This window comes from Sturnira hondurensis, unplaced genomic scaffold, assembly GCF_014824575.4.
Source record: "Sturnira hondurensis isolate 20B ecotype Veracruz unplaced genomic scaffold, ASM1482457v3 Scaffold0004474, whole genome shotgun sequence".
NCBI lineage: Eukaryota > Metazoa > Chordata > Mammalia > Chiroptera > Phyllostomidae > Sturnira > Sturnira hondurensis.
Window position 1 is genome coordinate 1,648,653 of NW_028077105.1, and position 26,871 is coordinate 1,675,523.

Genomic DNA, 26,871 nt, shown 5'->3' on the forward strand with positions numbered 1-26,871 from the left:
GCCTAGGAAACAATCCCTTCGAGCACCTGCTACCAGTGCGGCTGGGTTCTTCAACCGCACGCAGGCGCACTGCAGGGCTCTCTAGAGCTTCAGTCTGTCCCACATCTTTGACTTCACTAAAGAGTCCCCACGTGCGACATTCATCTGACAAGGTGACAAGCCACTAGTTGCTCTGATAATAACTAATGTCTGATATTTGCTGTGTCAGTCAGCAAAGTATCAGGTGATAACTGAGACCATTACCTTCCCAATACAATGCTAGTATTGATTCCTGATGAGAATATTGGCTGCCCCTGGTATTTCAGCAACACCTTTGACTATCACACCATCTTCGCTGGAGTATTTCAAAGTAAAGTGTAGACGTAATGGGAGAGAACGTTAAGAGCAAGAACAAGGGCCCACTGGCAATCACTGACCACTGCTGTACAAGTCTTGCCCATATTCCTAAATGCTGTTGCTATGGGTACTTCTCAGATACTCTTCAGATCCATCCATTTATGTAACCCATCTTTACGGAGTACCTACCTATATATCAAATCTCTGCTTGATGTACTTGTCTGTCTCATGGCTCCAAGAGGGATTTAATACTAGGGCAACATTCAAACTTCACTGACTGAAGCTATTTACAAGTTTTTGCAAAGATTAAACACCTCCCTGTGGTCTGCTGAAATTAAAGCCCCAGAGGTTCCATTTCCCCTCAAGGAAGCAGCAGCAGAAGAGTGTTTATAAACCTTAAACCATTGATGGCTGTGTTTGTTTGGTTTTCCCTGTAAGGAAAAAAGCCCTTAAGAGTTATACAAACAGTTTACTACACTTTATTTTCTTTAACGACCAATGACAATTGTATCAATAGGCCACATTTACCTTAATTGTGATTTAGTGCATCGTAATAATATCGTGAATAAGAATTCTTGACGTTGCTTGTTAGTCCAGAGGTCAAACCAATGACTTATAAGAGCAACTCTTTCCTGAAAGAGCTATAGAGGGGAAAAAATGACAGTTTTCTGTATAGCTGAATATATTCTTAGTTGCTTAGCAATCCTCCGGCAATCTAACAACCTCAGGGCTTATATTTGCATAGTGCTTTAAAGGTCACAAAGTGTTTTCACATACTTAGTAGAGGTCTCTCCCTTCAGCTTAATCTACTTTTGGATATGGACAAGCTCAGGCTTGTTGGGTGGGCTGGTGGAAAAGGTGGGTGGGAGATACAATTACACAGGGGCCCAAGGAGGCCTCTTTCAAAACAAAGAGGTAAAGAATCCTGGTTCTCCTTTCTACCTTAGCTCATATGGCCTGGGGAAACAGATTCCAAATATTTCATCTCGAAAACCCAAACAGGCTACCCTCATGGAATTGTGAAAACAAGGCCCTTTGAAGTAGGTATGATTTTACTAACTCACAGTCCTGTGTCTTCACTGCACCTGCCAAAATGAAAGTTAGTGAATTTTGCCTCGTAGCCATCGCTAGACGTGTCTCCGGGGAAGACATACACCAGGAACCAGCATCCCCCCAAACCTGGGTATCAGTCCAGCTTTGCTCCGGTGACACATACCAACCCACTGGCTTGATTACTCAGTTGGGCTTTGGTCCCTGCCTGCAGGGCCTCCTTCCTCTGTGAGCCGGCCTGAACCCGTAGGAGCTCCGCGGGCCCAGCCAGCTCCTCCATTAAGGTCTGACTACTTCCTGGGCTGCCTTTCAAAGGGGACATCCCCAGGCCACTGAACCATACAGTTGGCACAGGAGGGAAGAGAGGATTAAAGAAATACACAGAGAACTACACGGGGATGAGTTAAGTTACCAGCCCTCATTAACTAAAAGATGCATTGGAACTAAGGGTATGAAATAATAACAATAGTAATGAGACAAATAATAGAAATAAATAATATAATAATTAAAAATAATACAAGAATAAACTCTGTGTTGCACGTCCTCACAGCTGTTCAGCTACCTTCGCCCACCCCTGTGCATTAACTCCCTCCACACCACCAGAAGCACTTCTTCTTTTGTCTTCCCCGTCACAGTAAACGGTGTGTGCTCTGGAGATTGCTCTTTGTCCCTGGAGGTACAGAGGAAAGGGGGGACAGATCTGGAGCCTCCAGATCTGTAGGTAGGATGTGGGGACTGGGGTGAGAAGAAACTGTCTTTGGTGCAGACAACTGTAGGTTTATTTTTGCTTAAGGTGATTCAGAAACTAAATTCTTTAGGGTGTTTCCCCCCCTGAAAAAAAAGCATATGGCAACACGCAACCCAACATATTGTAGTAAAATCCGCCTCACAAAGGAAACTTGCTTTATTCTAGAGTACGAGACTCACCTGTCTGTTTAAAGACTTGTTGCTAAATGGCGTCCAGGCACTGAATCTTGTGTGGAAGCCCTCCATTTCCAGGGTTTTTCTGGAAGAATTCCCAGCTGACATTTCAGCGAATTATTTTCTTCCAGTCCGAAAAACTAGGTTCATTTCAACAGATGTTTGATTAAGATCAACCAGAAACATCCAGTATATTAATATTGTCCTTATGGAAGTTATATAATTAGAGCAATTCCTTCACATATAGATCCAGGGAAGGTAATCCCCACTGACACACACAGGGAGTTCGTGTCCTCCGAGTCATTGCGATTCACTCTGGCCTCGTCTCATTGCACCCAAACGTGACTCCAAACTAGAGCTGTTTGCACTCAGCTGGGAAAATGACTTAGAAATTGGAATGATTCTGTATCAGCCAGGAATACAGATTTTATTTTTTTTGCCCCCTGGAAGCAAGACTCTGAAGACCACAAATTGCCAGTCCACCTGCCTGTCTTTTGAGGATACAAGTCAAAGAGAATGCAGAGAAAAAAATTAAGCTAATGCGTTACTGTTATTATCTCAAAGTTCCTGTGGGTCAGGAATCTAGACAGAGCTTGGTGGAGCACTGTCTTCAGCTACTAGGGCTGCCATAGCAGAATGTCACAGGCCTGGTGGCCTGAACAACAAAAAATGTTATTTTCCTCATTTCTAAAAGCTGGAAGTCCAAGATCAAGGTGTTGTCAGGGCTGGTTTCTGGGGAGACCTCTCTTCCTGACTTGTAAATGGCCACCTTCTCGCTGTGTTCTCACAAGACCTTTCTTGTGTGCACACATCGGGTTGGGAGGGAGGGACTGAGGACGGGGGGCAGGGGGGGGAGAGAGAGAGAGAGAGAGAGAGAGAGAAAGAGATCTAGTGTCTCTCCCTCTCCTTGGAAGGATACCAGTCTTGCTGGATTAAGGCCCAACCCTTACAACCTCATTTAACTTTCATCACCTCTTTATAAGTTCTGTCTCCAAATATAGTCATGTTGGGGGGTTAGGGTTTCAACATATGAATTTGGGGAGGCACAATTAAATCCATAACAGGTACCTCTGCTTCAAGGTCTCTCACAAGGTGCTGTGAAGGTGTTGGCCAGGACACCAGTCTCATTTGAAGGATTTGAAGCTCATTCTTGTGACTCTGGGCAGGATTCAGTTTGGGCTGTTGGATTGAAGGCCGCGGTTCTCACTGGCTGCTGGGTGGAGACCTCCCTTGCCTTCCTTGCCACATGAGCTCCCCCACAGAGCGGTTCAACGGCAGCTGGCTCCCATCAGAGTGAGCAAATGAAAAAGCAGGAGAGGGCACACAAGAGACAAGCTATGGTTTCTCTGTAACCAAACTGCAGCAGTGATAGCCCATCATTGTCGCTCTGTTCTATTAGCAAAAAAACAAGTCACTAGGTGCGGCCTGCGCTCAAGGGGAGAGGATTACAAACAGTAATGCAGTCTACCACAACTTAGCTTGTGGGTCACTTCCTCCTTTTCCCCTACACAGGGCACACTCACCCGCTTTTTAAGGGAGACAACCCAAAAGTTCCATCTCATCAATATTTTTATCTTAGATTCCAGGTGGCATGCATGACTCATAACAGTCTCTACAGATCCAGGTATTGCTCCTATTGACCTAGAGATCTCTGAACTAAGAAGATAAGTTTTCTGGCCCTCGCTCCTCTATACAGTATATATGATGGTAGAACAGGGAAAGAATAACTATAATAAATATTCTGATTTGTAAAGAAGAATGACGTATAAAAGAGTTAGTCCATAGATTCTGAAATCCTGCTGTAGAAGGCTGGGGCCCAACGACTATTTTCAGTCTCAAACATTCACATCTCCTTTAGACCACGCCGCTGATTCCTCTGATTATACCACTCTCTCAAAAGCTATCTAAAGGTATGTACTTGATTCTAGGCAGTGCTATAGGCTACAATTATTTAAAGACATTTTTCTCTAAGTTTAATTGCAAATATTTTGAGCCTGTCAGTCTTCCTGAGGAAAAAAACCAAACCCTAAGTCTACCTTCCCTGTGATATTTTTATGATAGACAGTGTTTGCTGGATACCACCTTCTTCCATTTGGAGATCCTAAAAAGGGTGTGGCAGCCACACCCTTGACCTGGCCCTCGCCACTGGGCAGACTTTAAAGCAGACTTAGTTGATCAAAGGCCTTCTCAGTTGCTTCTTTACTAGTTGAAGCTATGAATCAGTTACCCCTTCCAACCTTACAAGTACCTGCGTTTTTTGGCTGTCTGCATTTCCTTATACTCCTGCTCATAAACCAGCCAAAATCTTTTCTGAGCTCCTTTATTTCTTGTAGTACTACTTTGGCAAATGCAGCCAGTGATAATGAACTTATTCTATTAACATTAATCTTCTAACTCTTTGCATAAAATACAAACTAATTAGATACACAATATGCCCTTTACCCTATTTAAGACTATAGTTTTATAATTTTTTCCCACTGTATAGCATGGGTTGCCATCTTTCCAAGTGTCCAATAACCAATTCATGGTACCAGACTGAATGTTAACATCACATAATTTGAAATGTGTTGCTGTTCTTATAGTAGCACTCTACTCTTGGACCAATATTTATATTATCAAACATTTCGGGGCCAGCCCTGGCTGGTGTGGCCCAGTGGGTTGAGTGCTGGCCTGTGAACCAAAGGTCACCAGTTGGATTCCCAATCAGGACACATGCCTGGGTTGCAGGCCAGGTCCCTGGTTGAAGACATGTGAGAAGCGGCTGACAGATCAATGTCTCTCTCCCTTTCTCCCTCCCTTCTGCTCTCTCCAAAAATAAATAAATAAAATCCTAAAAATATATATTTAGGGGTGATATAACAGTAAACAAATAAAATCTTCCAGAGGACAGAAAAAGTGGGAATAATTACCAAATCCTTTTATGAAGTCAACATAACCTTGTTACCAAAACTGAACAAGGACCGTATAAAAGATGAACATTATAGGTTTATTATTATAAACATAGATGTAAAAATTCTGATGAAAGTATCAGAATCCCCAACCCAACAGTGTATAAAAAAGGTAATATATCACCACCAAAGTGGATTTACTCTTGAAATGAGAATTTGGTTTGATATTACAGAATCAATGCTCTTCTCATCACTAACAAAATAAAGAAGAAAATTATGTGGTATTCTCAATAGATGCAAAAAGTAAATTTGATAAGCTTCACTGTCTATTAAGAGGAAAAAATCTATGACTTGAAGGGAACTTCCTAATCCAAATAAGTACATATTTGGAAACATAGCAAACATCAAATTTAATAGAGAAATGTTGAAACTTTCCCCTCTGATTGCTACTGCCATTTTTATTCAACATGTTCTTGAGATACTGACCAAATAATAAAGCAAAGAAATAAAATATAATGTATAGTAATGGAAAATAAAAAATGACATTATTTATTAATGGCATAATTGTATGTAGAAAATGCTAAAAAATCTACAAATCAATTGTCAGGCTTAAGGCAGAAGCTTAGAAAATTCACTGAACACAAGAAAAACAAAAACCATCTGGATTTCTGTTTACTAACAACAGAACTTTATCAAACAACAATATACCATTTGTAAAAAAATTAAATCCAAGTTAAAGCAAAGAGGGATAAGTATTCCACATAGAATACTAAATATTTCATCAAGAGAGTATTTTAAAGATCTAATCAAGAGTACACATCTCTACAGATGTTGGTTCTAACAAACTAATCTACAACTCAATATCATCTCAGTCAAAACCAGCAGGTATAGTGTGTGTGTGTGTGTGTGTGTGTGTGTGTGTGTATTTGACAAACTCAGTATAAAAAGTGTATGGAATGCAGAAGGACAAGAATATTAAAGGCAGCTTCAAAAAGAACAAAGTAGTTACTACTACTCTACATGATATCAGGACTCACTTACTACAAGGGTAATGTAAATAAGAGCATGAGATATTGGCACAAGAACAGACAGACAAACAGAAAGGATCAATGAAACAGACTCGCATATATGGACAGCTGATTTAGGACAAAGGTGGCAGTGCAGAGCAGTGGGGAAAGGAAGATTCTAGAGAACCACTTAGGGGGTACAGCAACTATCTAGCTGGGACCAGCTGACCTTCAGAATCATGAGAAATAGTAATTATTGTTTAAGCCACTCCATTTTGGGTGACTTGTTGTTCAGCAATAACAACTGATATGAAATTGGTACCCAGAAGGAGAGTATTGTCATAGCATAACGTAAAGCACAGGACATTGACTTCGGGAACCTGTACGGGTGCTGCCTTGTTTCAACCAGTAGGATGTTGTGGAAGTGAAGATGTGCGGCTCCTGAGTCTGGGCCTCGAGAAGACCAGCAGTTTCTATTTTTGCACTCCTGAGATCTAGCTGGCAAAGAAATAAGCCTGGGACAGATGACTGAGTGATGAGAGACCACCTGGAGAGAGAGGTTGAGCCAGCCCCCACCTGTTTCAGCCACCCTGGCCAATGCACCAGGTGTGTGAATGAAGCCAGCTTAGGCGTTCTCTTCCATCTGATCTCCTAGGTAAATGCAACCACATCAATGAGCCCAGACTATAACAGGAAACAAAAGAACTGCCCAGGTGAGGCCAGCCAATCCAAAGAACTGTGAAAAATAATGGTTCTTGTTTCAAGCTCCTCGATGTCGGGATGGTTTGCTGTCCAGAACAGACCGATAAAGCCATGTGTTGTATGCACACAGAACTCTCACATACAGCTTCTGTGATATAAGTACGTTGAAAAAATGTTTGACATTAGTTCCTAAAGTTGAACATATGCATACACTTGGCCCAACAGAAAGACAAGAACATGTGAATCAGGTAAATCCATAAGAATATTCATAGCTGCATCAGATGTCTTCGAATAGGAAAAAGCCCAAGCACCCACCTACAGTTGAAAGGATAACTATATTGTCATATATTAATGTACTAGAATGCTATACACCCATTAGCAATCTGCTGTTACACACAAAAATATGTAGGACTCACACACACATTAAACAAAACAAGCTGGAACAGAATAATATAGTTTGTATGGTTTAATTTATACAAAGTTTTATATTATAATGTTAAAGTTAGGATGGTGGTTACCTTTGGGGAGGAACAAGAGGCGATGACAAGGAGGGACATGAGAGGTGTGATTCTGAGACGCTGGTACTGATCTAGTGGGGGGAGCCCAGGCGAGTCACTTTCTAATTCATTGAGTTGAGTCACTTTCTCATTCATGGAGCTGGAGTAAGCGGATGACGTGGTGTTAGTACGGAGACAGACGTTGAAAGAAGGAAAGCAACAGAGAAAGTCCCAAATGGACTCATGCACATGAGCACTGGTAAGGTTATAGATCAAAGAGGAAGAGGTGGATCCTTCCACCTACAGAAAGCAGAGTATCTGTTTTAAAAAGAGAAAAGAAAGAGAGCCCCCCTTTCTCTCTCTCTCTCTCTCTCTCTCTCTCTCTCTCTCTCACACACACACACACACACACACACACACACACACACACACACCAGCTATCTGAAGGCTTTTTTACTTAAAATCAATTACATATGGTTTGTGAATCCCCAGAAGACAGACTTAGGAACAACGGATGATGTCAGACAGATTTTGGATGGATCTGTGTGGGAAAACCACTACTTCAGCAGCTTCAGCTGTCTCCGAAGGCTATTATGTCTATTTCTGGAGATACTAAAACTCAAATTCACTGACCACTTGTCAGTGAAATTCTAGCTGGAATTCAAGCATCGGAAAGGTCTTAGTTTCTAAGCAACTGTCTGTTGCTATACATTTCAAGGAGGAAAAATGGGGCCTGGAGTAGCTGAGAAAACTTTCTGGGAGAGTCAGAAGATTTTGAGAATAAGACAAAATTCCCAGTGCCTCTACTCTTACTAAGAGTCAACAAGATGGAAGTGCATTTTGAAAAAGAATATATTGGAAAGGCTTATACCATAATAGGAACAATTTTAGAAATATTACGAGGGCAGTTTGACAGTGCCACATTTGGATCCCTGCTTTGATCCCCCTCCCAACAAACTGAAGCTTTACAAATAGTTTAGTTTCTGAGCACCAGCCTCTTTATATGTAAAGCAAGGCGGTGATGTGTCTTGGCGAACTGTAGTGTAATAATGTGTGGTTCAGATAAAAACCTCATGGCAATGTGGGAAATTAAATACTTCTGAATCAACATTAAATGAAAACAAATCCTCCGTTTCATAAGATGCCCAGCTGTTGTTATGTGAAATCCCTTCAAGAGCCAGCATAAGGGATTTTTATTTAGCAAGTTTCTCAAAATTATTATCTTTCATTGTAAGAAACTACTGAGTTACATAATAAGCCAAACATTGCTCGTGTGCAGTACATCATATATAGGTATATATAAATATAAATTTCTACTGGATTCTCTTTATTATCTACGATGTCAACTTTGCTGACTAGAGAGAAATGGCATGCTGGCAATCACAACTTCTTTAAATAGAATGATTTATTTTCACATTTAAGCATTTTATATTTTTCCAAATAGTAGCTCCATAAGATATCAATAGGAGTTTCTCAGAAAAACAGAATCCATGATTCAATATGCTTGGGAAAAAATTGAACAAAATTAGACATGTTTCTTTTTGCCAGATGTTTTTGAAACTTAAATATTTTCAAGAGGAGTAACTACTGTGCAGCATTTCTATTGCTCATTATTATAAGAGCCTATCATAGTGTGAACTGGTTATCTGCTGCAGTTATCTAATGCTGTGTAACAAATAGTCCCAAAACTTAGTGGCTTCAAAAAACCAGCATTATCATCTCACAGTTTCTGTCAGGAGTCAAGGCACGGTTGAACTGAGTCCTGGCTCAAGGCTCTCTCATGATCCAGGTGTTACCTGGGGCTGAAGTCATCACAAAGCTGGACAGGGAAATGACCCACGTCTAAGCTCATGAAAGTAGTTGCTGGCAAATTCAGTTCCACACAGCCTGTCAGAACCAGGACCTCGGTTCCTGGCTGGCTGTTGGCTGGAGGCTCCCCTCCCATGAGGGCTTTTGCACAACTTAGCTCACAAAATGACAACCAAGCAAGTGAAAGAGCAAGAGAGTAGACAGGACGGAAGCCAGAGTCTTTGTGTAACATGGTCTCAGAAGTGCTATACCATCACTTTTGATTAGTCAGAACAGGGGTCAATGAACAGAGTCACAGGCCATAACTGCCTGCCATCCATTTTTGTAAGTAAAGTTTTATTGGAACACAGTCAAGTAACAACAGCAAAGTTGAGTGACTGGAAAAGCAACCATATGGCCCACAAAGCCAAAAATATTTACTACCTGGCCCTTTAAAGAAAAGTTTGGCTCTCCTGCTTTAGAAGCAAGTCCAGCCCACACTTAAGGAGAAGGATTCACAAGGCCGGGACACCAGGAAGATGGGAGCCATTGCAGAAGCTGCTTGCAGCATAGTGCCTGCCCACAAGTAGGCGTTCGGTGCACATTTGCTGAGTAAATGAATAATTGTTCACATCACCAATGTTCCAAATTCAAGGGCTGGAAAGCAAATCACTAGCTAAGAAAAAGCCCAGCCCCTTCACTGATTATTAGGATTTGACAACACTGTCATCACTGTGACAATTTATCAACTTATGTGATATTCTTATTACTAATTTCCATCATTGTGTTCAATCAGTTACATGGTAAAAATGAGCTTAGAATTGAATGATTAGGTAGATCTGACAGATTCTTCTTTCATGACATTAGTGAACCAGAAGAAAGAGAAGTATTTTAGGGTGCTTATGGGTGGGGGGAGAATTCACTCGGGGACAAGAATACTAATTGTGAATTATGTTAAAATCTGGCAGTCATCGGTTATTTTCTAGCACCTTTAGAAATGTGTGCCTGGCATTTCTTTTTTGAGGAACTTTTAAATTCTACGCATTAAAAAATCCATTAGCAAGGCTTCCTCCTAAAGCATGAAGAAGGAATAAACTATTAGGGGTGGAGAAAAATATTAACCATTTAAATACGCCTCCCAAGAGGTAATCTGGTTCTAAAGATTGCAGGAAAAAAAAACAATAAAAGAAAAGAGCATGTGATTAGTGAAAAGAAAACAGAAATTAAAAACTATTCCAGTTAAATAAAATGTCCTATTCAGGGCATGTAAAAACATGACTTTATCTGAACATAAACTGATATATAATTTTTATTACGTGCACAAATGTAATGAAAGCAATAGCACGCTTTGAGGAAATCTGTGTTGTTGGAAAGAAGGTGACAGGAAATGCTGTACTTAGTGGAAGATGTACATAATCAAATGTTGAATTTGCTCAGTTTGAAGACATAAAATTAAAGCTGTAACAAGCAACTGTAATTTTTAAATTCATTCAGGCCAATTTTCAAAGGCCTAACCCCTCCTTTCTCTCACTGAAATAATTTTTAGAGCATGATTTTTGAGGTTTCCGAGGTGCACAAACGTCAAGATGGGCCTGAAAGCAATTGCCTAGGTTGTTCTGAACTTTAATAGAGATGATGTCAGGATATTCGGGCTGATACTTATGGAAAGATTTATTAAGTGCAGCCTAAGTACTTTTTAAAAGATAAATATTTCTAAGTATCACAGTGTAATTATTTGTCCTGTTCATCAAATATTAGCATATTAATTCAGAGCTATACAATTATAACCACAAACTGTATTCTCTGTAGATTCTATTTCTCCTTTGCTACCTCCCAGGCAGAGCACTGGCCTCCCTACCCTTGACCTTGGAGAACCTAAGCAGCTTCATAATTTTCCAAAAGACTGAAGTGACACTGGGGAGAAACAAAACGATCTCTGCATTGCCTCGGGTTTGAGTTGGGCTGTGACTCTTACCCCAGCCCTCTCGGGGCACTCACTGGGGACAGGGGTGGAGGGACACCCTCCCTCCCCAACCTCGCTCCCTGCGCTTTGAACTCCAGGCTAGGAAAGAGGGTGAGAACTGGCGGATGGAGAGAGTTTGATGGTGCAGGCCATATGAAAATCAGTGTTTTCCACACTGCCCCATAACTCGACTTTACTTCCACCCTATATGAGTGCTCCGGGGGAGGCTGGTGTTTACCCGCCGCAGCTCAACTCAAACCTGCCCCTACTCAGAGGTTGCTTTGTCTCTCCCCAGCACCACTTCAGTTTTGGATAATCCTGCAGTAGCTCAGGTTGTCCAAGGTCGTCGAGACAGTGCCCTAGCTCAGCGCTGCCTAGGATGGTCCCAAGGCTGCATGCGGAACCTAGCCAACCTGAGCACTGTGCCCATGGTGTTCCAAGCAAAAGATGCGGCCCAGAAGCCAAGAGCTTTACCTGCGGGAGGTGGCCGAGAGAACGAGCGCCCAGCAGCTGCCAGCTCTTGGGACGGCGTAGTGAAAATGGGAACAAGACCTCCGCTGCAGCCTGGGGTGAGAGCCAGGAGGTGACCACGCACCGTCTCCATAGTGACCAGAAAACAGGGCCCCGCGCCACGCCCCTGCTCCTCGAAGAGTGTCCTTAGTTTACCTGGGCCGGCTGGGCTGGGCAGGGACCCAGGTGACCACCGGGCTCTCCTTGCAGTGACTGCCCAGAAGCCACGGAGGGACGCCAGGCTGCCGGACTCCTGGATACCGAAGCCAACGTTTGCTTGGTCTGAGAAAGTTAGCTATTTTAAGGCCATGGGATGGGAAAGGGGAGTTTTCTTATCCTCAGGAAATCCTCAGAATATTTTACATTTATTTTCAATTTTATAATTATACAGAAGGTACCAAAACTAAAACTCTTCCTAGATGGTTTCTAATGATTCTGGTAAAAATGTCTTTAAATAGTTATTGTGAAGCCTTTAAACTTTTTTTTTCTAGGTAGATGAATAGTTACCACCATGGAAAAATATTCGTAAGCAGTAGGTTAGAAAACCATGTGATTGACTATATGATCTAGTTTTTTGCAAATAAGTTTAAGAAGTCTGGAAGTCAGTTTGCTCTGGTAGTATTTTTTAAAACTCACCCATAATGAAAGCGCTGGCTGGCGTAGCTCAGTGGATTAAGCACAGGCCTGCGAACCAGAGGATCATGGTTCAATTCCCAGTCAGGGCACATGCCTGGGTTGCAGGCCAGTTCCCTGCAGGCCAACTCCCAGCAGGGGATGCACAAAAGGCAACCATACATTGATGTCTCTCTCCCTCTCTCCTTCCCTTCTAAAGATAAATAAATAAATAAAATTAAAAAATAAGTAAACTCACCTGTAATGAAAATTTATCTACAAGGAAGAAGCAACATATACTAAATTTTATTCTAACCCAGGCACCTCGGTTTTTTTTTTTTTCCTGTTGCCTTCAACATGTTTACGTTGTGTAAAAGAATACAAATTAGTTAAGTTAAAATTTTGTTACCTGAGACCCACATGAGCTCCCCTGGCACAAAGGGCAAATGAATAAACAAGGCCAGCCTGTTGCTCTGTCACTAAGCTACAGGAAACAGCTTCCGCTTTATCTCTGGACCCATCCAAGAAAAACACGTCACATGGCTGTTCCCTTTTATTCTGTCCAGCCCCAGAATGAGGTCTCCCTGCTGAATCCCATTGTCTCAACCCAACAGAAACGTTTCCCAGGTTGTATTTCATGTTCTAGTAACCTCATTTTTTAAAGGGATATTAAAAAAACCGATTAGATAAGTTCATCAAAATTCTTTTAACTCTGAATCCCCCAAATTACCAAACCCAGTAGATTTGTTTACTGTCATTCAGTGGGTCCCCCACTCTCCCCGTCCCCAAGTAGGTGCTTGGAAACAAGCGGGCAGAAGCATGGGGGTCTCTCCTCACTGGCGAGGGCAACGGAGCATGTGAATTGGTAAAAAAAAATGTGGTACATCCATACACTGGAACACGATTCGGCTGTGAAAAAAGATGAAGCACTGATACACACTACGTGAATGAATTCTGAAAGCATCATGCTAAGAGAAACTAGTCACAAAAGACTGTGTATTGTACAATATGATTGCAGTTGTAGAAGATGTTCAGAACAGGTAAATTCATAGAGACAGAAAGTAGAGTACTTGTTACCAAGTGGAGGGGGAGTTAGAAAGGTAGGGAGTGACTGCTAATAGGCTTCTTTTGGGGGCTGCTGAATCAGATTATGCTGTTAGCTGCACAACCCTCTGAATATACTAAGAACTACTGAATTGTACACTTGGCAATGGTAAATTCTATCGTATGTGGATATTTCAATCACGTGATTTGTAAGGGGAGAGAAAGCTACTGTTTGTTGGACATTACTTGGGTCAACAGTTGTGCCTTAGCATCTTGGTTCACACTCTTTTACTTCCCCATAACAGTCACTACAAGTTGGTCATTAACCTCTTTTTCTAGATGAAAACAAAAATTAAACTCAGGTAAACTGAGTAAATGTGCATGAACACAAAGCCAAGGAGCAGAATGCGGATTCAGATGCAGGTCTGACTTTAAAGCCTGTGCTCTCTTCATTACATCTGCAGGTAAGTGTGCACAAGCTGTGGCGTGTGCAAAAAAGTTACAGAGCCTCGCCTGACATGAGCACAGTTTACACTTGAGAATAGAACTCGTATTCCCAGATTGAAGACTACAGGTTTCTTCAAAACAAACAATAGAGACAAATTTAAAACAATCACTTTATTAAAAACAGCAAATTTCACAAATACTCATTTAACATTTTGTTATCACTGGCCACTGGAAAACACACCACCGTGTGTACCGATTGTCTGCTGTGAACTGAAGCCGGGCTGCCACAAAAACCCTGCACATCATCAACTTAGGATCAGCACGAGTAAGTGTGGGGAGCTCACGGGTACTAAATCCTTCAGCCCTGTGCACGACATTTAGCACGACACATTTCAAGTATAACCCCAGAAGGCAACAATAGTAAGCATAGCAGCACAATCTCTGCATCACATTTCCTGAATAGGCCTTTGGCAAGGCCAAGGCCCCCAGTTAGGTGAATTACAGAAAGTCAAATTTACTAAAAGCGGTATGTGAAAACAATCATCGCACTTGCACTGTAATTGCTTTAGTTCCTTATTGTGGAAGATGATTCTGCTACTGGATTCAGCTGGAAAAATAAAGAAAGCTGCTTTTCTTCAAACCACAAGAAAGCAACTGCATTCATTTTAGCTGGTCGAAGTATTTGGAATATCTTGTGTATCTGCCAAATGGAGTTTTTGTCTGAATTCATCAGTTAAGAAGATTTTCATTCTATAATAAGTACATCTTTTAAACTTCTGGATATTACACTCAGGGGATAAGAGATCAAGGCATTAATATATATATATTTAAAGGGAAAGTACCTATGTTGCTACTGAGAAACAGTAGTGGTAAGACAATTTTTAAATGTAGTGAAGTAATTATAACCATGACAAGGATTTGAAGACTTTCAGAAAAAAGTCACTGACTCAAGACTGTACTTTTAATGCAGTTAGAATGATTTTCATACAAAAATTGCTGTGTTAAAAATTCACTTGAGAATACCACTTTATTATCCTTGAGAAAACAATCCTTGTAGAAGTCAAAAATAAAATCTTCAGAGCTCTGAAACCTCTCCTCTATCCTCTGATTTATTCGGAAATAGGTGGAATCCCTGCACATATTAGTCCCTTCTCATCATCACTGCCTTTTATTTTCCCTTCTCATCTATATGATCCACCTGCTACCTGCTACATGGAGAACTAAATGAGCGCAATGTATGTAGGGAGAGGCTGCAACATGTACACACATGAGCCCTGCCATCAAAGACATTCTTGTCCAGTTGTAAGGTTGAGATTTCACCTATAAAAATCAACAGATAATGAAAAAAACCCAGAATGCTAGTCTCAGGTACAAACAAAATGCTTTACAGAAGTGGTCAGCTTCGATGTTATTTGATGGAGAGAAGGGAGAGGCCAGAGTAACTCCAGGCAGCAAGTACAACCTGAAGGGAAAGCATGGTAAACATGAACATGATGTGCTCTTGGACATCAGAGAACCAACTTGGTGGGACTGAAAAATAAAATAGGATGTACGGGTGGTGATCAAATTAGTGAGAGCCTTTAGAAAGTTCGGCATGGTGAGAAAAACAACTCGGTAAGGAATAGGAATGGCATGAAAGTCATGTTTTAAGGATGATTTAGTGGCAACATCCGAAGTCTACAGCAGCACTGTCCAATAGAAATATAATGCAAACTGCAGGTGTAATTTTTAAATGTATTTTATTGACACTAATGTATCAAAAATTATTTCGACATGTCATTATAAAGATAGTGAGATACTTCACAGCCTTTTTTTCATACTAAATCTCTGAAATCAAGGGTGCATATTACACTTAGAGCATTTCATAATCCAGAGAAGCCACATTTCATGTGCTTAGCGGCTACAGGGCTAGTGGCTGCCATATTGGACCATGCAGCTGTAGGGCTGGAGTAGATATTTAAAAGGTTATGGGGTCAGGTGAGAAGGGTAGAGGATTAGAGAAGAACAAAAGGCAGAACGAATGATGACTGACAACTTACTGTAGTTACAAGGTGGCATATAATTTCATGTCCATGTCCAGGCTCAATGGCAAAAAGTGCCATATTAATTAGCAATATCTGGTATGGACATAGAGGGATTTTAAAATAATATTGGTGGTGGAAATAACTGAGGCACTGATGACAGAGAGGGAATTAGGAGGGGAAAGCATGAGTACAGAGAGAACATTTATTACAGATGAGGAAACTAGGGTGGCCAGACTTTGCTCAAGGCAGAACAGCTGGCCAAGCAACCCAAAGCACGTGCTCTCGTGTTCTGCCTCGTGTGACTGTGGTGGGTGAAACGAGGAAAGTGGTGAGACGAGTGAGTCTAAGCGTTTACCAAAAACTCAGGGGACAGGGGATACATGAGTGTCAAAAGCCTAGAAAGAATATAAAGCTTGGAACGAATATAAAGAACAAAGAACTAGGAACTACTTCTAAGAAAAGCCCCCTAATTAATTCATATCTTACCCGTGTATTTAAGTCTTTCTTAAATCACGTTGACAATGATACCTTACATTAATATCTCCCCCCAATTTATGTGGTTTCTCAAAAGTTTCTGTAAAATGGGGAGTATGACACCACCCACTTCAAAGGGTAGGCCCAAGTGAGATAATGCGTGTTAAGTCCTTCATGTTATACTTGGCAAACTGTAAGTATTCAATAAAGATTAGCTATTAATTATTAATACTGAATTTGAATATACCTCCCTACTTCTTCCTTGTTGTTACTGTACAATTCAGCAATAGCAGCAGTAATTAACATAACAATTAATTGCTGTTATATTAATAACAGTAATTTATATATATGTAAATACATATACATTACATATACATAATGTGGTTTGGAAAATTTCACATACACTTCACTATGTGTAGCAATCAATGCACATCACAGAGGACACTGAGATATTAAGCCGTTTTCCCAAGGTTACGTTACCAAAACATGGAGCCAAATCTCAAAAATTAAATCTCTTAACTCTGCAGTATTTTTTCTAGTATCTCATTATTGGTTCAGAGGGGATGTCTTTCCTCTCAAATGAAATTATTTCATAGGTAGGATCATTTCTTATTGTTCTGTGTACCCTACATTGTGCCTATCATTATGTTAAAAAATACATTTTGAAAAGTTCCTGAAATAATTGCTCTAAATTGAAAGGCCAATACCTGAATATTTTACATGTACCTTGGCTAATCTGATAATATACTTTGTACACTTAATTGTGAAAATACCATTTCACAAGCTATATAAATATTCCTTGAATGTCTAATTTTCAATTTTATGCATTTAAATATTCTATGTAATAATATTAAATTAAACACAGTTCTGGTTAACCAACTGCCATTGAGCCTCAGAATCTAAGATTCAAAATAATTTATATGAGAACTAGGCTAATCCTCCACTGTTAATTAAAAAAAAATTTATAAAACAATACAAAATAAAGCACAAGCCAGAACAAACAAAACAAGTACAAAACTCCATCTGGAAATCAAAGGGGAGGAGAGACAGCCCCAGTAAATAACAGCAGATGTCTCTGTCCACTATATACAAAATCACATCTTTCCAAAACATGGCTATAGGCTTTTCATTGCTGTTAGTAGGCAAAGGATACATGGAAGAATTCAGTTCTTCTAACTGTAACATAAAGAAACACATTTAATTTTAATTTTATAAGATAAATATAATAAATATCATAACTCCATTTTTAAATAAATTATTTTTATTTAAGCTTTTTTTATATGGAAAAGCAATATTAAAGAAAAAACTTTTCAAAATTTACTTATGCAAAGGAATGACAAAGTACTTAGCATTTACTAAACAAGATTATGCAATGAGAATTAAACCAGATGATAAAAACTGGGGTTTCATAAGTATACTTAAAACCAAGCATAATTATAATCATCTCTAATAATAGTTTTTAAAAGATAAGTATTGCCATTTTAATGATCAAAAACTTTAAAACCTTTAACAATCACAAAAATATTTTACGTGACATTCAGTTTTCAGTATGAGGTAGAATGAATTCACTCCTAGAGGGAAAAATCTGAGTTGCAGAAATATTACATTGCTCAAAGTTACAAATGCAGACCCTGGAATGAATAAAAGCTTTCTGGTTTCAAATTCAGTGTATTTTCAGCATACCACAGTTACTCTCCTAAATTTATTAAAATTAAGCTTTATTTGTTAAGAGGAACTAGGAAAAGGAAACAGTTGCAACACTGAACACAGTAGACTTAAAAAATATTGGCTTGAAATTTTTAAGTATGGGCATATAACTTCTCTCACACTCACTCAAAAAATAGAGAAAAGCAACAGAATGTCATTGGCAACCACGGAAACTATTCTGAAACTAAAGTACATGGAATTCAATTTTTATTAATTTTTGTTCCAAAAAAACATTTAAAGGGGCGAATTTAACACTTCCCAGTACATGGGCTAATAACTGTTACAGGTGGTGTTATGGGCTAAATTTTGTCCTCTCAGAATTCATGTTTGAGTTCTATCTCCCAGCAGCTTAGTATGCGAGGGCATTTGGAGACAGGGTCTTTAAAGAGGTAATTAACTTACGCTGAGGTCGTTAGGATGGGCCCTAACCTAGCATGACAAGAGGAGGAAATCTGGACCCAGGTGCCCATGCACAGAGGGAGAATGTCGTGTGAGCATGAAGACAGCCATCTAAAAGCCAAGGAGAGAGGCCTCAGAGGACACAATCCTGCCAACACCTCACCTCCAACTCTGAGTCTGAAGAACTGTGAGAAGATAAATTTCTGTTGTTTAGCTACCCAGTCTATAGTACTTCTACAGCAACTCTAACAAGCTGGCATACATGGAAATGTATTAAATTACTATAAATAACAAACATAATTCTGTGTTTAAAAAATAAGTAACACCCTGAATAAATAATGTAATATGTATTAGTCATGTCAGGACTTTTTGATAACTAGTTTCTATATCTTAAGTTTTTATCATATATGTACAGAAGCTAGTGTTTCGCTTTAAGATTTGCCAGCATTCTCAGAAAACTTATGTATAATTTCTTTGGAGTACAGTTTCTCTAAAAAAAGAATAAAGAACAACATGGATGAGACTTGAAAACATTACACTAAGTGAAAGAATCCCAACAAAAAGCCACATGTTATATGATGCTACTTATATGAAATGTCCAGAACAGGCAATTCGTAGAGACAGAAGGGAGATCAGTGGTGGCCAGAGGATTGGTGGGGAGAACTGAGAGTTACAGGACTTCTGTTTGGAGTGACGACCACGTTCTGAAATTAGACAGTGGTGATGTCTGCACAACTGTGAATATACTAAAACCCAATGAACTATACACTTTAAAATAGTTACAATAGTAAATTTTATGTCAATAAAAATATTAAGAAAAGAATAAAGAAAAGAACTATATACTCACATCAGAGAGAAGCCTGTCCAGATTGGAGTCACTAGCTGTTTTCCTCTTGTCCTCAGGAAGTTCCTCTAACTCCCCATACAGCTCCAGATTCAAACGAGCTAATTTCTCCTGCATTCCCCTAACATGTTCCATCTGTTCAATGGAACATTCATTTCCTGGGAGAACATTCCAGAACATTACTAAAGATTAAGACAGTCCTAACTATCTTCCTAGAGGAAATACTTTTAAACTCTACAGTGCTACAAGAGAAATTGATTATCTTCTTTTATAAATTAGTTTGTTAATGATTGCATATTTTCTAAATATAATAAATTAAATTTCTGACCAAAAAACAGTAACAATTCAAGAAATGATCATGGGGACTAAACAAATCATATATGAAAGATTTTTAATAAATATTCCTTAGGTAAAGAAGATAACTTTTTTCAATAGTAATATCATCTATAGAAGCAACAGCAGCATCTAATCACCTCCAATTTGACAACTGTCATTTGAATCAAGTGTTCCAATATTTTATAATAATCTCAATAAAATTAAGAGTCACATAAAGACTTAACCACGAATCCTTTCCCAACCAACATATTCCTCCTTTAAGAAATATATATGAAAATATTCATACTAAATGAATATTTCATGAAGCACGCAGAATGTTATGAAGCATGAGAAACACAATGTAGTAATTTCAACTGTACACTCAGTAGTACAACTGAATCGATTACTGAAATCTAAGATGAATGCATTTTCTGCCTCTGGACTCTTTTTTTAACAAAAGAAAATGACACTTTTAAAAGGAGTAGCAAAATACATGCAGAAAACAGGATATAAACATCTCAAAGAGAAAAATGGTATATACAAACATCTACTGCTTACCAAATGCTTGAAGTTTTCCAGAGTGGAAATCATTCAAAAGACTGAGAAGCCCCTTCTCCATCTCCTGAACATCTGAGACATCAGTGAGAAAGGAATGCTGAATTGGAGTTGACTGAGCACCTTTTCCTTCTCCACCCTGAGGTTTCGTCTTCTCTTTTGTCACTCTGCAAGTAAGATGCAATTAAAAAATCAATTGCACTTAACTGTCTTTAAAAGGAGACGACTATTTTCAGACTGTTCTAGGCTAAGCAAAATTTATGAATTAAGTGGAACTTTCCTTAAAACCAAGAAATCAGAACAAATTCAATATTAAATAAACCCAGTAAATTCAAGCCAGAAACCAAAAGAACAGGTGGTGGAAATCTCAAAGAAATGTATAAAATATAACTACTAAGGTATATAAAAAGCTTGACTAATTCATTTATACAATATGCCAATTCTTTGGACTATAAAAAAACTAAAAAGAGAATTAGTACTTTTACTATCCTGTTTCATATTTTATTTCTCAGTACATATACCTTTCCCTTCTAAACTTCACCCTATTTGTTTCATGAACAATCGGTCATTCAACAGGCAGTGTGGTGCCTACTCTGTAGCTGTCACCAGTACTGGGTGTGCAGAGAGGCATATGACATCAGTCATTGCACGGAAGAGCACCCAGCCTAAGGAGAAAGAAGGACACATCAATTCCTAATCACCACATGATGGAGTGCTAAAAACCTGTTACTAACCTTGACTCCTCCACCTTTCTATGGCCCCGACATGCAGTCATGAAGTCCAAAAGATAACAACCACAGTTATATCTCCAGTCTTTGTAGTTCTCTCTTCTCCACTGCCACAGCTCTCTCTCTTGACCGAACTACTCCAGCACCTTCCTAACTGGTCTTCCTGTCTCTGTGTGTTGTTTCTGATCCCCCTTGCCTCCCCACAGAGCATCCAAGTCCATTTTTTAAAAAGTAAAATCAGAGCATATAATTCACTTAATTCAAACCGTTCAGTAGCTTTGCACTGTCTGCTGCATAAAATATCCTTGAGGAACCCTATCCTCTCTTGTCTACCTATCCGCTAGACTTTCTGAATCTCTGCCTTTTAGAATTCCACTCTCTTACCTACCTGCATGCTAATTCTCTGCATTAGTGTCCTTCTCCTAATGGCCATCTTTGTCAGGCTACCTCCCACACATCCTGCAATTCTCAGTGTGAATGCTACTTCCTCCAGAAGGCCTTTGTAGAAACTCTAGACTAGATTAGTTCATATTACACATATCTATTATAGTATGTGTCAGGCTCTCAACACTTGAGTGATGTGGAACAGAGAAGGAGCAGTTCACTCAACCTAGGGGTAGCCACATAAAACTTCCTAAAGGTGGTATGTGAGTGATGCCTTAAAGAAAAAGTAGTTTGCCAGGCAAAAAAGGAAGAAGGGGTTGAATATTATCTGTGTAACTCCAACATGTACTAGAGATCCCGACATACACATAGATTCAGTACTCAATTAATTTCTTTGTAATGTAGCATGATGACATCTTTTCCGTAAGTGCACTCACCACAGTAAGGACAAGATAAATAGGCTATACGGTGGGTGCGGGGAAGAGTAGCAAGAAAGAAACTAATACTTTTAACAAGAAATCAATTTAGAATATATAGGCTGTAGACAGGTCAGCAACAGCTCTTCACAAAGCAAGATCTGCATCTTACATTCATATTAGACACACATATCATCATTTAGTACCTGCCTACTCAAAATGCCATTTAAGACCTATAGCATCAACATCACCTGAGAGCTAATTAGAAATGCTTATCTGAAGCCCTATCCCAGACTAACTAATTTGGAGTCTGCATTTTATAAAGATCCCCGAGAGATCCATATTCACATTAAAGTCTGAGATAAACTACTGCAGAATATAAGGTTTTAGTACATATCTTTTTTCTCACATTGGAAGTTTTATCCAAAAAGAAAATAAAACCTGTTTATTCCACTTCAGAGTTTTTGATCATGTCACACTGTCTCATTTTATTTATTTATTTAATCAATGTATGGTGGCTTCTCTTGCACGCCCTGCTGGAAACTGGCCCCTGCTGGGAACTGGCCCGCAACCCAGGCATGTGCCATGATGGGGAATTTAACCGCGATCTTTTGGTTTGCAGGCCCGTGCTCAATCCACTGAGCTACACCAGCCAAGGCACTGTCTCATTTTATATTAAAGTACTTCGACAATAAAAGTCACTAGAATTATTCCAGGTGTAGAGCCCCGCCCTAAGTATTGTCTGACACATAAGGATTATTAATACAGCCCCCCTCCTTTCAGAGGAGGGTAGGAAAACAGAAGTACAAGGTAGACAATGGCAATGAGGTATAAACAAATTGCTATAAGAATTTAGTAAAAGGAGTAATTACCTTTAAAATCTCTTGGCTTTCTTCTTCCTCCAACCATAACCAAATTAAAAATCTGACTCTAAATTAAATTTAGCCAGAATGAAAACCCCTTTCCAATCTGATAATTTAATCAAAGGAAACCTCCTAACTCTTGTTTATCATTTAATCCTTACGGGAATGTTCCTTTCCAGTGTCTCTATGTCCCTTTTGTGTCCTCAGAGTGTGAGACCATTGTCAAGGCAAGAAGCTCGCCTTTTCCTTGTGGAAACCCAATGGCTACAACGTGCTACAAGCATTCCTTCCTTACCCGACTCTCCACGAAGAGCTTGCAATTGGAAGTAAGTTAATTTAATCATAAACAGAAAAAGAATTAAGATTACAAAATGCTTTTCTCTAAAAAATCTTACCTTGCTTTTTAAATATTTAAACCTACAAAATAATCACACCTATGCAACAGTAATGTGTGTCACATTTAAACTTGCCATCCCTGTTTCCTTTAGAGTCTGAAGACAAATGATGTTCACCAAATATTAATGATTACTTCTAGGACATGAAATTTTAGTTTTTTAAATTTCTGCTCTGAATTCTTCCTGTGTTTGAATTTTTAAAATAAGCATCATTTCTACAAAAACAATGAAACCACACTTCAAAAAATAAAAATCACCAAAGCACAAAAATTTATCTTAGTTAAAAAAATTATATATATCCACCCTTTATCCCATTTCTCACTAGCTCATCAACTTTGTCTACAAGTTTTCTTGATCTGTTTATTTTAATATGGGACAAAGTAAGGACCTTTACACCATTCATTTTGCACTAATCTCTATACACATACTTTAACCTTTAAAAATTTTTTTCTAAATCACATACGTGTCTGAACTGCTTTAAAAGTCAAGAGAAAAAATGTTATAAGAATCACAGGATTAAGTATTTACTTTAGTAGCATTTTGCTGTGATACTACGAAAGAAAAAACTCACCTTTTTAACTTTGGTCGCTGCGAAGTTGACTGTGATGCAGGATTGGAAAACCCTGTGCTTTTACTAACTGGAATGGCATTTTTTTTGGCACTAACAACCTGAGTAGAATGGGCGCTAAACGACTTAGGGCTCCTCCTCTTCACCTTCCGCTCCTCCATTGCTTCAAGACCAGCTTCTTAGAAAAAGACCTAAAGAAAACCAATAAAATTATACAACAATGCTATAACACACAAAAATGAAAAAGGTACAGATACCCACTTCATAGGATAAAATAAAATCAAGAGTTTCAGAGGTTGTTAGAGATAGTTAAAGGATGCCTTAAATTTAATCTACATTACTTGTACACAGAAGCCTTAAGACGAATTGTCTATCAGACAAAATTTTTTTTTTTTGCCATTTTCTGTATTCACTCATCCCACAAATGTTAACTCTTATCCAGTTGCCCAGCACTATTCTGAGCATTAGGAAGATGGTACTGAACAAGACAAAGTCACTGCCTTCAAAAGCCCTACAGTATTGAAGGTTTCCAATACATAAAAAATAAACACAAACAGCCATGTGATATTCCCAGCCTGACTCAAACTTCAGGTGGCCTATAGAGCTCCCTTCTAAAATATATTCTTAGAAGAACCAACCAGATTCAAACAGATGTAGAACGACAGAGGTATCTGCATTTGAACTGGTGACTAGAACCCTTATATCAACTACCAAGCAGAAACTCCGTGTCTGTCTAGGGATAATACTTATTATAGTTCCTTGAACAAGTGAAGTTATGTAAAATTAAACTTATTTCTGTAAGTACTTTTGTATAAATATTGTACTTCTTTATTTTTAGAGAGAGAGGAAGAGAAAAATCAATGTATGAGAGAAATATGAATCAGTTGTCTCTCACACGCACCCCACCAGGCCACAACCCAGACATGTACCCTGACCAGGAATCCAACTGGTGACCTTCTGCTTTGTGGGACAATGCCCAGCCAACTGAGCCACATCAGCCAGGGCCTGTAACTACTTTTGATACACTTTATCTACCTATTTCCATGAAAACATGAAACTTTATTATATATGTTTAGTTTTGCTAATACCAAAAACATTACTGGTGGGTGTGGCTCAGTGGATTGAGCGCCACCTACAAACCAAAGTACCAAGGGTTCATTCCCAATCATGGCACAAGCCTGGCTTGCGGGCCAGGTCCCTAGTAGGTGGCACATGAGAGGCAACCTCACATTGATGGTTCCCTCCTTCTCTTACTCCCTCTGTTCCCTTCTCTCTAGAAATAAATAAAATCTTTTTTTAAAGTTACACTATGAAGTTACAGTCGACCCTTCCATATAGAATATGTGCAAGACCTTCTATTTATCTAAGACTTTCCCCTTACTTTATATATTAACCAGCTTTATTTTCCTAAGTCATCCACCTTAAATATCCTCCCACATTTCCTTTTTATGTACGCATAATATTAAATTCTTCTTAACTTATTGTTTCATGTTATCAAAAGATGAGACATTTGCGGTATAGGCGATTTACCTCATTAGATTACGAAGTACCTTAGGCGCATTAAGGCCTTTTCTGTATGTTGACTTGCATTTAATCATGCTGTGACTGTTCAAAAAGATTCAAACCCACTGATGTCCCTCCTAAATTAATTGAGAACTGTATTGAAAACGGATGTTTTGCCAATACCTGGAATCAGTGGCCTGAGCACTGGAATTTTTATAAATCACTGAGCTCAGGGTGACTCTGGACAGTCTAAACCGGAGCTACGACACCTCCAAAGAAGGTTTTCAAGGAAAGGTCCAAACGCCCACTACCTAATAATCCCAGATACTAAGTGAAAATCCTCCGACATCTTGACTAACAATTTTTCCTTTAAAGAAACACTTTTAATAACAGAACAGGTATTTGGGGGTTGTTTCAGCATGCAAAACAAATGATATGGAACTTTAGAAAAACAGTGTAGGTGAGTTCTCTAAGGAGGCAAGGGTCTGTATGAAATGATGATTCATATAAACATGCTGGCCTTTGAACTCAATGCTAACATACGAAAAAGCAAAATGAAACTTACAAAGTAAAGCAATGCAAATAAACCAACAGTGGTCTAAACGAAGATACGTTTCTAAAAGGCTCGAAACGTATCCGTTTGGGGACGGTAACATCTCTGACACAAGAACACTGAAATCCTTCTCGTACACCAAGCAGCAAAGAGCCAGTTAGAATAGGCCTTCCGGGCGGTTCGCAGTTTAATCAGACTGGCTTTGAGAGCCAGGAGCCCACAGCCTCCACGCAGGACCACGAGGAGTCCCTCTGGACTTCACCTCACTGTGCTTCGCCAATCTGCCGACCCTTTACCGCCCTGATTCCAACACTGGCCAGAGCGGGCGCTGGGAGGGGCCTAAAGGAGGCCATGACAGGGCTGCCTTCGCTTACACTTCCTACCTGATAAACGAAGGAATCAGTACTGTCCTCCCAGATGCCCCGAAGCCACCGCCGCAGCTGCAGCCGCCGAAGCTACTGCTGCAGCTTAAGCCCAAGTCACATCCCGGACACTTCGCCTGAACCGCGCCTTCTGTTGACGGAAGTGACGTAAGGAGGTGGAGCCTTCTTGCCCGCGGCCTGAGCCTCGCCTCTTCCTGCCGCGGGTCCTGCGCGGGTCTCCGCCCTTGACACTTCAGTGCTCCACCTGGCCTATCTTCAGCCTTACCTTCCGCGGACTTGGAAAAGAGGATCCATAGCTGGGCTTTCATTTTGGGTTCTGTGGCCCAAAAAGCAGGGAAGGGTAAAAGATGGCGGTGGAGGCAGGAATAAGAAATACAGTACCCTTTTCGGGAGCTGCCCCGCCCCCTCGGTTAGTGTCAGCTTTTATGCACTACAATTCCCAGCGTGCTGTTCGATCAGCCTGGAGGCGGAACCGGAGTGTCGCCCTAGCAACCCTTCCTGGATCGCTTCCGTCACGTCTCCGGGAGTCGTCAAGGTAAACCAACTTGGACTTGGACGGCAGCGTGAAAAACCGTGGTATTGAGCCTAATTAGAACCTAAATGCGATCCTATTACTACCATTATTAGTAGCAATTCTATTCAGGCACTAAACATATGTTTTCTCTAAATTTCACTACAATTTTGTGAGGTAGGTGTTTTAGGTGAGGTAGGTAATGGTGTTATCCCCGTTTTAGAAAAGAATATTAACAAACACTCAGGCTGATAAATCCACGTCTCTGTTGCCAAGACAGTTCTTCCAATACACATCCTGCCCCTGAAGAAACAATTGAGAATTGAGAGAGATGGAACGTTCCTAAATTTGGGGGGATATCATTTCCATCCCCTAGTTTGGATAGCCTTCCCAGGTGGGACTGGGAGTGGGGAGGGAGGTTTTAGGTTCACAGACCCTTAGATTGAAGAGACTAAGGAGAGCACCACAGACTTTCTCGCATTTG

The 26,871-nt window shown here is 39.8% G+C and overlaps 2 protein-coding genes across 13 annotated transcripts in view; both read right to left on the reverse strand.

Moving 5' to 3' along the window:
* Positions 1-11,716, reverse strand: part of ECT2L (epithelial cell transforming 2 like) — a 72,206-nt gene extending 60,490 nt beyond the window's left edge. For 5 of the 11 annotated variants that reach the window (XR_005066425.1, XM_037045642.1, XM_037045641.1 and 2 more), the window contains exons 1-4: positions 11,627-11,716; positions 3,376-3,585; positions 2,314-2,447; positions 865-977 (exon numbers count right to left, since the gene is read on the reverse strand). Coding sequence is in view for 9 of the 11 variants with exons in the window: in XM_037045642.1 (XP_036901537.1) it covers positions 865-977; positions 2,314-2,415 (215 nt within the window). In the remaining 2 variants the exon portion in view is untranslated. Of the gene's footprint in view, positions 1-864; positions 2,057-2,313; positions 2,448-3,375; positions 3,590-7,422; positions 7,562-11,626 lie in introns of those variants that run through there. The other 6 variants (XM_037045635.1, XM_037045640.1, XM_037045636.1 and 3 more) reach the window with 6 other exon arrangements.
* Positions 11,717-13,917: 2,201 nt separating this feature from the next.
* On the reverse strand, positions 13,918-26,028 carry CCDC28A (coiled-coil domain containing 28A). 2 transcript variants are annotated; one of them, XM_037045645.1, is made up of 6 exons: positions 25,877-26,028; positions 23,441-23,628; positions 20,087-20,250; positions 19,217-19,371; positions 17,417-17,439; positions 13,918-14,485 (listed from the first exon to the last, which is right to left on the reverse strand). In XM_037045645.1, the coding sequence occupies exons 2-6, from the start codon at positions 23,596-23,598 to the stop codon at positions 14,431-14,433; spliced, it is 555 nt and encodes a 184-aa protein (XP_036901540.1). In that variant the 5' UTR covers positions 23,599-23,628; positions 25,877-26,028; the 3' UTR covers positions 13,918-14,430. The 2 variants fall into 2 exon arrangements, with proteins under 2 accessions (XP_036901540.1, XP_036901541.1); XM_037045646.1 differs by having other exon boundaries at positions 23,441-23,637; positions 25,886-26,027.
* Between the last annotated feature and the right edge of the window lie 843 nt (positions 26,029-26,871).

Bases quoted from the DNA above. Each gene is read 5' to 3' on its own strand.
- CCDC28A (XM_037045645.1), bottom strand. From the start codon at position 23,598: ATGGAGGAGCGGAAGGTGAAGAGGAGGAGCCCTAAGTCGTTTAGCGCC. The intron at 19,372-20,086 runs GTAAGCAGTAGA...ATGTTCTCCCAG, and splicing joins TGGAAAACTTCAAGCATTTG to GAAATGAATGTTCCATTGAA. The intron at 17,440-19,216 runs GTGAGTATATAG...TTTATGTTACAG, and splicing joins TGGACAGGCTTCTCTCTGAT to TTAGAAGAACTGAATTCTTC.